The sequence below is a fragment of the Ursus maritimus genome, unplaced genomic scaffold, assembly GCF_017311325.1.
Source record: "Ursus maritimus isolate PB19 unplaced genomic scaffold, ASM1731132v1 scaffold_6, whole genome shotgun sequence".
Classification (NCBI taxonomy): domain Eukaryota; kingdom Metazoa; phylum Chordata; class Mammalia; order Carnivora; family Ursidae; genus Ursus; species Ursus maritimus.
The window spans coordinates 22,098,292-22,111,217 of NW_024426774.1; the positions used below are offsets into that span (position 1 = coordinate 22,098,292).

At 50.1% G+C, this 12,926-nt stretch overlaps 1 protein-coding gene across 1 annotated transcript in view; it reads left to right on the forward strand.

The window, feature by feature from the left end:
• PLB1 (phospholipase B1) overlaps positions 1-12,926 on the forward strand; it is a 138,272-nt gene that overhangs the window by 40,973 nt on the left and 84,373 nt on the right. Inside the window, exons 2-8 of the mRNA XM_040623143.1 lie at positions 1,294-1,366; positions 2,478-2,536; positions 5,538-5,578; positions 6,168-6,211; positions 9,110-9,200; positions 9,536-9,587; positions 11,332-11,415. Coding sequence (XP_040479077.1) covers positions 1,294-1,366; positions 2,478-2,536; positions 5,538-5,578; positions 6,168-6,211; positions 9,110-9,200; positions 9,536-9,587; positions 11,332-11,415 — 444 coding nt within the window. The remainder of the gene's footprint in view (positions 1-1,293; positions 1,367-2,477; positions 2,537-5,537; positions 5,579-6,167; positions 6,212-9,109; positions 9,201-9,535; positions 9,588-11,331; positions 11,416-12,926) is intronic.

Consider the following 12,926-nt stretch of genomic DNA (forward strand, 5'->3'; position numbering starts at 1 on the left):
AACTATCACCAGAGGTGAGGGCTTTGCCCTGTTGGGAGAAGTTGGGGGGCGTGGGGTTGATTTTAGTGGGTGCATCCGGTTCTTGATGCACATTGGCAGGTCCCTCCCTGAAGGCTGGAGGGACTGGGCTGGATGAGCGGCGCCTCCCAGGGGCAGTCGGGCAGCCCAGCACGGCAGAGGTGGTACAACTGTAGCTCCTGGAATTTGGGGCTCATCACCCCTGCGGACTAAGCTGGTGGTTCCCAGAAATGGCCAGAAAGAGTTATAAATGGGCTTGTTATCTCTGTGAACTTTGAAGCAGATGCTGTGAATTATCTGAAGACATCTGGGCAAAGTCTTCCCAGAACATCCACAAGATAAGAGTTGAGAATAAATTCTTTATCTCTTACCGAAATTAGTAATTCAAGAGAAATTAACTTGTGTCTTGTGACAGCAAGATGTGGTCAAGCACCTTATGTACTGCCTGTTTTCCCCTGTTGGACTATCTCCCCTTTCTTCTCTTGATTCTGGGGAGAAAACAGGATCTCCCTTCACAAAGCCTTCCATACGATTCACAGAAGCAGAGGCTGCTCTGGGTTTGTGTGGAGATCTGCGGAGGCCCGGGTGGACTTGAGGACCTGAGTACCGGCACCCAGTCCCTCCTGTGCTCTCAGCACCTCCTCTGGGCTTAGAACACACCAGTGCGGTGGGGACTCAAGAGTTTTCCAGTTTACTGTTTCCAGCAGCAAATAAAAATAATGCCTCCTATACCTGCTTTTGTGTAGATAATCAAATTAAAAGAGGGAAAGTAGATAACATAAAAAAAATATAGCAAAGAATGGATTTTTTTAACTTTCTAGTCTCTATATACTGGATCTCTTAATTATTTTTTTATTGTGAAAATACACATACATAAAATTTACCATTTTTGCCATTTCCGAGTGTACAGTTCAATGGCATTAAGACAATCACATTGCTGTGCAACTATCTCCACTCTCTGTCTCCGGATCTTTTTCATCATCCCAAGAATTGATTTTTATTCTTTCTTTTCTCTTTCCTGCCTGCCCCCCACCTCATCCCAACTATTCTGAGGCATCCTTACCTGCCACTTGCTAAGATCATTGTCAATAGACGCATGTCCCCTTTTACTAGGTGAACGGCGTATGGAGTTAGATGAACGTGACTATGGGTAATTGTAGTTGCTTCTGGATTTTGAGCCTAGAGAGAACAAGTACATGGTCTAAGTACACCGAGCTTTCAGGACCTGTAATATTTCTCTACAAGGCAGTTGATGTTTCTGATATTTCGTTTCAGTTGCAGATCCTGAAGAATTTTCCATTCCCATGCAACTCAGAGAAGTCAGGATCCAGTGGGCCTCCTAAGTCAGGTATGTGGCCCTGAGCCAGGAGGTTGGAAGGCTGGCATCTTCTCCCTGGTGAGGCCAGCAGAGGCTCTGACCCTACTCCTCTTGCATCCTTTGGCCATTCAGGCCTCTTCTCCAGCCCCCGTCCTTCACACCGCCTCCTCTCCCCTCAGCCATTTCTGTAGGGGGCCACCAGAGATCAAACCAACATGGCCGCACAGGTGAGGGTGACCTCCGGGAGCTCGCCTCTGGGGGTGTGGACAGTGCCACAGGAGCTGTGGGTTGGAGCTTGGTCATTTCCCTGCCCTCGTGGATGTAAGCTGCAGTGGCCACTGTAGACATTTTTCTCCTATAACGGGCTAGATTTGTCTAACACCTGGATGGTATGAGCGTTGCTCTGGAGGTGGCTGTCTTCTCTGGCTTTATGCTATGAAATGGCTGCATTACAGGCCGTGTTTAATGGTTTTGCTTGTGTTTGTGTTACCACAACATATCAGAGTTTCCAGTGAAGCATGCTATTCTTACTCTTCCGTTGTCTAAGGAGTGTAGCTAGAAAAAGAAATCGATATGCCTCTTAGGAAATGGTGTCTTTGGGAGGTTTACTTTTAATGGCCCTGTAACAAGATCAGGAGGTCAGTGGTTTCTAGGGAGACTTAATCCTAAAAATACCTGTGGCCCAGGTGGGTCATGGAGGCTTCCTGGTATACCATTTGCATATAGCTTGCGTCTGGTGTTTATGTGTGTTCACAGACTTTGAGTGCTGTTCCCAGACACTCTTCAAGCTAACATGATCCCTTCTGTACCCCAGTGGTTTGCATTTTAACTTGTTACCCTTTACTTTTTGATGAGGGCCCAGAAATGCAGAGCCAAGGGATAGAGGGAAGCAAGAGGCAGAAAGAAGACCAGGCAGGAGGGAAAAGGAGGGCCACGAGTGACCTTCCGTGGGACGCCTTTGGCTTGCAGAGAAGAGTGAGCCTCTTTCCAGTGGGGTTCCTGTGGGTCCCAGTGACGTCCTGGTCTTCAGCTTTCCACCTCAGGCTGGCGGGTGTGGCTCTGCCCCTTCCATTTGGCATCTTTGGCTCATATCTTGGGGAAGGTAGATCTGACCTTCTTAAATGGGTTCTTGTCTTTGCAGTCCACTCTGTGAGACCTTCTGATATTAAATTTGTGGCAGCCATGGGCAATGTGGAAACTGTGAGTATTTCAAGGAGACGGAGATGGGAGTCAGGGTTTGGGACCAGGAGCCTCAGAATGAACTCCTGGTAGCCAGGAAGATGTTTCGTTTTGGGAGAGAAGAACATTCTCTGACTTGGGGACATTCTAAAATCTAGAGTGTCTGTGTCCTCCTTTTTTTTTTTTTAAATCAAATGAATGCCTCCCTTTACATTAGGATGAGGAAACTTTCAGAGGTTCTCATTAATAAATTAAATCAATTGATAATTTAAGTCAAAAATAACACAGAATTTTAAAAATCATTTCTTAAACTTTATGAGATAAAGAAAAAACGTCCTTACGTGCTTGGTAAATTTTTTAAAAATCTACCCAGCTTTGCTAATAGATTTTAAGTGGTATATTTTATATGGTTGGGTAAAGGAGAAAGAAAGCAAGGAGAGAGGTGGAAAGAATGAGGAGAGAGGGATAAGCATAAAGAGAGGGTCTGGAGAGAAGGGGGTTGGAGAGCAGCGCGGAATGCCAATGTGATTCCCTAGTCAGCACTGGCTTCCCGCAGCCCCTCCTGGCCTGGTCACAGGAGGGGTCCTGCCCCCAGGGCCAGCAGCCCCCCTGAACAGAACTCCCATCAGGCCAGCATTCTCTGCTGTGCCTGCTGCACCCCTGCCCCAGAACCGAGACATCCCCCCATCCTCTATCCCCTTCTGTGTATTCCTCCCTCCCTCACCTACCGAGGCTCCTTCCCAGCGGCCCTCCACTGTCCCTGCGGCAGGCTGTCCTCGCTGCAACCTCCGCCCCCTGCCCCCTCCCCAGGCACCGTGCCAGCCCTCCAGAAAGAACCAGACTTGGCATTAGCAAACAGACCAGGGGCTGGTGGGATCTGGCAGCAGGGCCTCCCGCCCTGGTCTGCCCTCTTGGTGCTGGCTGTGCCTGTAATGATGTGTTGATGGGGGTGAAGGTGGAGGTCTCCTAGAGGGAGAGATGTGGAAGGGCAGGTAAAGGAGAAAAGAGGCTTCATGTCATGGAGAGCACCTGGCGTTTGCTGGGCCCACGTGCCCGGGATATAAGTGACCCTAGCTGGAGGACTGGAGCACGCTCCCATCTGGGTGGGGAAATTCACTGGAGGGAGCGCAGGTCAGGCTTCTAAAGGTCCAGCCATCCACCCTTGGGGACTTTCCTTCCTCGGTGGTGGTGGCAGCTCCGAAGGAGCTCTGTCGCTCATGAATTATGCAGACCCCAGGGCTCCTGCCTGTCACTCCGCTCCCTTTCTCCTCCTGTGCGCTGGCCTGGCCCCCCATCCCAGATCATTACCCTCACACGACAGGCACCCCAGCCTCCAGGGTAAAACCTGAGAGTGCGGGTCCGAGGAGGCAACCTTCCTAGGTGCCCAGAGCCCACGATGGTGAACTTAGCCTGGTTTATAGAAAGTATCAGGCCTGGGAAAAATCATGGAAAGCAGTGAATTTAGCAAGAAAAGAGTTCATAATGCTGGTACTTTTTTTTTTTCCTCGAGTTCCTGGAGCTTTCTGTCACCAAGGCACAATCTTCCTTACCTGTGCCTGGAGCATGTGTTTGTTGAATTGCTCCGGACAACCTTTTCCTCGCCAAACATTAAAGATCAGATTTGCAAATGTTTGTAAAAATTATTTGCAAGCTAACATACGTGATATGTGTTCAGTATAAGAAAAAAATCAAAACACATTACATAGAATAAAAAATTGAAAATTTCATTTGATCACCTATTCTCAAGACAGACAGACAGACACACACACCAATATACAGGGTGAGAGAAAGTAACCAAAACACAGATACAACTATCATTGCCCTCCCCACTTTGTTCCTCTTGTTCTCTTCCTTTCCTTCCCCTCAGCAGCCCCAACAAGCTTGTTCGAGGCAAGAGCTCTGCTATCACTCAGATCCCCTTCAGCTGGGCACAGGCCGTCCACTTTGCCTCAGCCCAGGAGCCGCCTCCCCTCCTGACCTCACCTGCCTGCCATCCTGGGTTATGATTCCTGACTAGCACTGCAGTGTGATTTTTGCTTAACTTGCTGCCTTTCCCTGGAAATGTTGCCTTTCAAACTCCCTATTGAGGACCAAAAGTCCCACTTAGAGGAGGGTTGCGGTCAGCCTGCCCTCCCAAGAAGGCTCTAGAGAGATGACCCAGTTTTATAGATTGGTTGTCATTCGAGCTGGGTGGTTAAAGACAGACTCTTTAAAGAGAAGTGGCAGCAGACTGGGTGTAGGCAGTGTGGGTACAACTGTCACCTGTCACCACCACACCGGGAGACACTGTCTTCAAGGAATTTTGAGAGAGAAAATTTGTGTCAGAACCTGTGAAAATACTACTACTGCCAATAGCAAATCCTTACCGAGTATTTTCTATTTACTGGGCACAATTCCAAAGTTCCCTAGGACCCTGAAGAGGACACAATTCCCAGGTGGGGTACCACGGCCCCACCTCAGTCCTCCAGCCAGGGAATGTCTTCGGCAGACCGTGTCCTGGGTTGTCCAGCATTTTACCGAGAGGAAAATCGGAAACTTACTTTGTTCATTTAAATGATATTTAGCCAAAAAATATTTTCTCAATACTTAGGGTGTGTCAGGCGCTGTCCTAGGTCCAAGGAATACAGTCCAGAGCAAAACGGGCAAACTCCTGCCCTCGTGCCACTTCCATTTGAGTCAGGGGGGACAGGCAATAAATCAAATTTTAGATTCAAGTAGTCACACAATAAAACAATCCCTTGTCTATGGAGAGGTTAACAGTCTACACTGCCGCATTTAAATCTAAGCTCTCCCGTCCCTGTCTTGGGTTCCGAAGAAAACATTCACACCTTCGGTTTCTCTGAGTTCTGACCCCCATGCCGCGGAGGAAGCCTGACATTCGTGAGCAGACTCGGTCGTTCTCTGGATCCGCGGGTTCCCTTTTGTTGGCGGGAGGGGGTGTCTGACAGGCAGCTGGCCTCTCCCAAGGACAGGCTCTGCCGCCTTCCCTGGCTGGGTTCTTCACACCTCCTATCTTTTCCAGCTTCCAGACTCAGGGACCGTTGACCCGGAGAAGCAAAAATGGTAACTGCCCTGGCTCCACAGAGCCCTCGAGCTGAGAGGAGCCTTGCATAGGATCTGCTCTCAGCTCTTGGCTTCACTGATGGGGGAAACCCAAGGGTCGGGGGGTGGGGGGAGGGAGATGGTTTACTCCAGGCGCCCTCGGGAGCAGGTGGCCGAACAAGGACAAGAACCCAGCCTCCTGCCTTCCAGTCCAGCACTCCTGTACCCACAGAGGCCCCTGGGTCCCCTGGGTGACTAGGGAGGAAATGTGGGAAGGGCTGAATACTCAGTTCTTGCTTCCCACCACCTGTCTCCTTGCTGTGCTCTGGGGGAGGCAGGTGCTGTTGGACCAGGGTCTGTCTCCTTCCACATGGGGGGCTGCATCCTCTTCCAGCTTCCACAAGGCCCAGACTAGAGGGGGGTCCAACAAAGCTGTTCATCCCTTTTTGGTGGCTCTATAGCCATCTGCAGTGTGTCCCTAGCTCCAGAAAGGATAAATCCAGAACCAGAGCAGCCCTGAGCCTCAGCTTGTTATGAATGGGACCATCCCGGTTGAGGGAAAAGGTTGGCAAATGCAGTCTGAGGCTTGCGTGTTTGCTTCTACCTGCAGGACTGACCAAAGGCCAGAGCAGGTGTGCATGGAAGTAGTGACAGGTGAGTCCTGTGTCTTCATGGCCCGATTCCAGATGGTCCCTATCCCGCCCAACACAGCGGCATTTCTGTTATTGAAGAGAGCGTGCCCTAGTGGCCACTCCCTCGTGGAGCCTGAGGGGACACAGGGAGGCATTCTGAGAGGACAGATAAGGAGCCAGGATATGACAAGTCACATGCCCTAAAAGGTGGGGGCGGGGGTGAGAAATGTGTCCGAGGGTCTCTGAGCAAAGAGAAGCCAGGAGGCATTAGGTTAAAGGCCCCAGGGGAGATATCGGGGGCAGCAGAGTCCTCAAGGTCCTTCTCCCCCAGGACCGCAGCGCTGGACAGAGAGCACTTCCTTGGGGGAAACTGTCCACCATTCTCACTCCCCTCTCTCCGCACCAAGAAGATCCAGGGCTCGTTTTCAGCCCATTTCATTTTGCAATAACTCCCTTACTTGTAAAATAAATATGTTAGTTGGGTTCAGGACAATGAAAAGAAGAAAATAAACATTAACCGCAGTCTTGCTACCCAGAGATGATCATTGTTAACATGTTGGCCTTTTTACATATGCACGTGCTTATGAATGTGCCATCTGTGGCCTGGTTGTTTTCATTTACTCTCCGGGTCCCTTACAACTTTATTAAGTCATTTGAAAGTGCCCAAGTCCCTCATGCCAGCCGAATTAGCCTCCCAGGCTGTTAGTCGCCTAGCTTGCTGCTCACGAGTCAAGAACAAGGAACCCACCTTTCACTTCCTAATTAGAGCAGAAAGCCTCTGGAGCTGACACCCCAGCAGGCACAATGACAAGTAAGGTAGATCGCGCCCTGTCAATCCAGCCGGCGAGTTTCTCCAAGGGCCTGGGAATTATCAGGTGTTCTGGAATAAGATACTGCCCGTCCTTTCAGCCCTCGCCATCCAGCAGGGAAGGTTGAGGCCAGGTGTCCAGCCCTCCAGGATCTGATTGACAGGTGAAGGGATATTAGGGGACCCAAGTGGCGGGGGAGTTCCCTTGCAGAAGATCAAAGCATTCCAAAAGAGTTGGCCCCCACTGACTTAGAGACTGTCACAGCTCTGCCTCAGTTTGGCCCTATTTTCCTTTAAATGGTAGAAAAAAAGATGCCGTGGTATATTTGGGGGGTTTGGAAGACGGAATGTAGTTTAGACTCTGAAGCACGAATCCAGCTGTCGCTGCTTGCCTGATGTCTCAACTTGCTGCCACCATTTGGTCCCTCACCCACGTGCTCACAAGTCCCAACTGCCCCTCATCAGCAGAGAGTGACCAGGAGTCCCACCAGCCAGAGCTGCCACAGAAGGCAGGGCGGTGAGGGCGGGTTTCGCACCTGAATGTCCCCAGAGGCAGAACTCCCACGTAGCTGCCGGTGCATCCGGCCCACCTACCGCACGGGGAAAGTGGGGGTGTGGAGGGCCAGACCTGGGAGCTCAGCGGGGTGGCCGAGCCAACAGAGGAGAGTCTGCCGAGGAGAAGGAGCTCCAGGGACACCCAGGCCAGTGCGGTGTTACATTGGGCTTGGCCCCCAACTTCCTCTGGCTCAGCCCACCTGTCCTTCTATCCCAGAACCTCTGAGCTCTTCAAATCTAGCCATGCCCTCGCCCACCGTGGCCTTTTTGCAGATGGGAAAACTGAGTCTCGGGGAGGTACACAAGACTTTCCCAAGGTTACACGATCAGTATGTGGCAGAGTCCCTTTGAACACAGGCACCCACAGCCTGTGCCTTCTGTTCTGACCCCACTGGAAACCAAGAGAGGGTTTCTGCTCTAATTAGCAAGGACAGACGAGGCTCACGGCAGACCTAAAACAAAATGACAGGAAGGTGTGTGTGAAAAGCTCCACGGTCACATCTGATCACAAAGGAGTAACACAGTGCCAATACTTCTACCTTGGAAAGCAGTTCTCTTTCAGAGACCTAGCGCCAGGTATCGTGTTTTGTCATTTGCTCTCACAGACCCTCCTGCCGTGAGGGAGGGAAAGTGCCTTCCATCCCCCGCCGCCCACGCGCACGCACACTCACAGGCAGGTGCACACACTGTCCCTGTCGTCTACAGCTGGCCTCCGAGCTTCCTGTTTTCTCCCCACATGTGGGAAGGAGCTCCTCCTCCAAGTTGTCAGGACTTAGAAAAGGAAGCTCATTAGCCGGGGTTGAGGATGAAGCCCGAGTCACACATGACTCACGTGGCCGCCCAGGCGGACAAAGCCAAGAGACTGGTCTCCTGACTTCCCGGCCAGCTCTGCCACCGCCGCCCTGTCTGCTGCCTGCACTGTGCCAGCGCGTTCTGCTCCCACAGGCCCCAGGCGCTTCTGCATGGGGGCAACAGGAAAGGAGGCCCGGGGTGGGGGGATGCATCTCCTTCCCATGACACTCTCCCGGCTCTGCCCTCTCCTCTCGCGGGAGCAAGACACAACTTAACTGCTCCTGACAGCGCTATTTTTAGCGGTCCTCTGGCTGTCAGCTCTGGGACGTGTGTTCCCTGGAGCTTTCCCGCCCTGCTGTCACTCTCAGGAGGAAGAAAGGGGGCTGGGAGGCAGCCTTCCCCGGGTCCCATCCCAGCACACTTTCCCTAAGGAGTCGATGGCGCACGACAGTGAAAACCTTGGTGTTTGAAAGCTCTAGTTCAAATCTCAGCAGCTTCAGTTTACCGTGAGACCTTGAGTAGCTTGCTTAGCTGCTCCCAGACTCAGTTTCCCCTTCACGCATGTAAGGCACTTAGCACTGATGCTAGCTTTTAGCTCCATTCGCTTCCAGGGGCCCACTCGGAGGCTGACTTTGCGGGTGATGGTTGAGAAGGGCGTGCTTTGGAATAGCGACAGCCACCCTGGCGGCTCAGCCCGTGGGGGTCGGACTTTACGGGTCCCCTCCAGCCGGCAGGGCCACAGCCTCAAAGCAGCTCTCTCTTTAGTCCTTTCAGACATCATCAGATATTTCAACCCCTCTGTTCTGACGCCCCTATGCGTCCCTGGGAAGAGAGCGGTACCCCACAGTGGTGTTGAGTAAGTCCCGTTTCTGGCTTTCCCTGGGGCCGCGTCCTCCTGCCTGTCTTGGGCACCTGGGCGAGTTGCGGGGTGGGTGTGGGCAGAGTCAAAGAGGCTTAGAAAGAAAGGTCTGTATTGAATCAAAGTCAGAATGTGTCTCCTGCATGGACTACAGTCTGCCTGATGGGCTTTGTTTTAAAAATCAGGTCAGTGTCTGCCCGGCGGAAGCCAGGGGCGAGAGTGTGGCCTCAGGCTCTGAGACGGGCCCCTGTGCTAGGGCCAGGGGCAAGCTTCCGGCCCTCAGCGAAGTTCTCGCCAACTGATTTTTCTCTCTGCCCCCTCCTTCTGTGCAGAGACTGGCGGGCGCAGGCCGAAGAACTGGTGAGGAGCATGAAAGAGGACCAGGTGAGGACCCGTCTCATGGAGCCTAGGGCTGCCCATGTCTCATCGAGGTGATCAGGCCAAATGCACAGAGGGGGGAGGGTGACCCTGCTGCCACCGTGCCCTGAACCCAGCAAGCGGTGCGGCCGGGACCCTCCAAAGATGCCCTTCCTGTGGCCAGTCTCTGGAGTCCACTAAAACACAGGGCCACTCCTTATGTTCATAGCGTAGGGCTATCCGACATCAGTGGATGAAAATGACTTCACACTTACGGAGATAGTGGAGAGCTTGGGTTCCAGGGGGAGACGGTGTGAGTGAGAATCCTGAATTCTTGGCCTATTAGCTGTGTGATGTTGGGTAAGATACTTAACCTCACTAAGCCTCAGTTTCCCCATTTATGAAATGGGCGTAATAAAAGAGCCTGCAGCACAGGCTTAGGGAGGATTCAATGGGGGTGTCAGATGTGCCCGGCACAGACTCATGCTCAGTGAAAGCCTGTAGTTGTCAATGTCATTGGGGGTGATGATTGCTGTTATTACCATATTCGCTTTAGTTGTTGGGTGGAAGTCATGTGACATAGAGGCTGGGGTCTCGGTACCTGCAAACCTAGCAGTTCAGACACTCTTTACTGGGTAACTCATATAAGTTTGCAACAAGCATCCTCTGATCTTTTGTGCCCTCCTTATGGGCAAGTACCAAATCAAGACAAGCTTGGCTCCCCAGCTGGCAGTCACCGGGGCCCCGAGCCTGGACCCCTGGAGCCAGGGGACGATGCCATCTCAGCCAGCTGTGCATTCATTACAGAGTTCGGGGGTTAAACCTAGGTCCTTCCAAGCTCTACAGGAACAGTGCCAGGTGGAGGAGCTATGCTTCTTCTACCAGGAGAATCCCAGAATTTCTGGAGTAGTCCTAACCTTCTGGAGAATGGTTAGGAGGTCCTGAAGCCAATCCCATAATTTTACAGATGAAGAAACTGAAGTCCCAAGAAGTCCTGGGACCTGCCCAAGTCCATACAGCTAGTTAGAGCTAAAATCTGAAGTGTCGCAGCCACAGTCCAGGGTTCCTCGAGTGCGCTGCACTGCCTCTTAAAACACAAAATGAAGGTTTATTGTTTGTTCTGCAATTAATACGTGGTCATTAGAGAAAAATCAGAAAACACAGATAAACAAAAGGAATATTAAAACCATCCTTCAACTTGAGACTCAGAGAGCATTACTGTTAACAACTGGGTGTATATTCCCTTCCATGTTTTTTCTAAGCACATATATCTGTATATGTTTTATTAAACAAGCATGTTACTAGATGTAGATACTTTCTGTAACCTCTTTTCCATGTAATATTTCCCATGACAATAATTACATTTTCCAGCCTCCTTTTAATGGCTACATCTTATGAGTGTTCTGCAATTTACACAACAGTCCCCTATTTTAAACATTTATGTTGTTTCCAATTTTTCACGCTTATAAACAAGGCTTCATCCTTGCAACTAAATCTCTCATGTATCCTAGTTTCCTTAAAATACATGTTGGGAAATGGAATTATTAGATCAAGGGGTGTGCCCTTAAAACTAGTTTTTGATACATTTTGCCAAATTGCCTTTTAGTACAGTTACACAACTTTAGATTCCTATCATGTGCTGCTTTTGAAAAAAAAATCATAAATATGATTTCATGAGCATGGGTCATAAAATCGAACAACTTGAAAACAGTTCTTTTGATGCCAGGTCTCACCACTCTCTCTTTTTATGCTCTTGCCCTTTTTTTTTCAGGAACTTGACTTTCAAAATGACTGGAAGCTCATCAATGTGTTTTTCAACTCAAGCCAGGATTACGTCTGTCCCTCCGCCCAACAGGTAAACTGCAGGCTGGGAGGCAGAGGGTTGCGGGTGCGAGGATGAGGGCAGTGGGAATGACCCTCAGCCCAGCTGGTCTACACCTGTCAGGCTAGTAGCTATTTCAGAACTTGGGCAAACAGATAGATAATTAACGGGTGTCGATATCAAAGGGCTCAAGGAGCCGTATACAGGAGGAGTGTTTTTAACATACCGTCCTTCATATCAAGAAAAGGAAATTGAGGTGTAGAGAGGCTGAGTCAATGATCATTCTGTGACTAAGGAAAATCAGCTTCCTAATTAAAAATCATTTGCCTCTTGTGGCTCTGATTGTGCTTAAGCACTGAATTTGGGAAATAAAGCGGGATATGTGTGCTCTTATCACCTGTTGGCCCATGGCCTCTCATGATAAGGGGAAGCTAGTTCATGTAGGTAGATGGTAACTTCCGGGCTCTTTGGCGTTCCTGGGAACAGGACAAAAAATGTGTGGCTGTGCTTTTTATTTATGTAGGTGACTGTCTATGATTTAAGTCTTTGTTGGAGGTGGGTCCCGGTTAGGATCAATGGAAAGTACAAGGGGTGGCTTAGATACCCAGGCTACGGTGACATAAATGGCGCACAGACTCTTCTTCTGGAACTGAAGCCTTAGGCACTAAGCCCCTTGCAGCAGACCAACTACCTGCCCACTGTGCATTCAGTCACCACCCAGAGCTGCCACCAGACCATGGCATGGGCATGCGTGGGGTTTCTTGAGGTGCTGTCCTTTTTCCTGTGGCCCTTTCCCATAACACATGCTCTTGCCTTCCTCCAAATGTCCCATGCTCCTGCTGACTCCTAGCCCACCATCAACTCCCTCCCCTTCTTCCGTTACTGATGTTGGGCCCTGGGAGAGTGTTGATGGAGGCCCACCTTCCCTGACCAGCTTTCGTGGAACCATATTCCTGCAGATCTCCTGGGTTTGTAGCACATAGATCTTTAAGGCTTATTTTTCTACTTTACTCCCTGTTTTCTCCAGCACCAAGAGAAATTTCTGTGCCCCGTTTATTCTCTGCTCTGGTCATTATACACACCAACATTTATTCACGAATTTATGCATTCATGCATTGAAGTGCTCAAACGAGCATCTAGGCATTAATGCATTCCTCTGCATATCCACTCATCCATCCATCCATCCATCCATCCATCCACCGTCCATCCATTCATCCATCCATAAGTTACCTTGTCATGCACAGATCCACCCTCTCTTCTTACATGCAGGCATGTGCTATTGTATTCATAATGAGTTTGTCTGTGTCAGCATTGGTTTGATTTTTTTTTAATGTTTGAATGCATTCATTGATGCTTACACTCATTCGTGATTCCTTAAAGATAAATACACATTACTTGCATTCAAGCATTCCTATGTGGATTCTTGTCCTTTCATGTGTGTGTGCTTTTAAGCGTTCTCGCCTTCACAGCGCATTTCAGTGTGTACGTATCCATTACGCACGATTCATTTTTATTTTTAGTTGGACAAACAATGCATGAATACT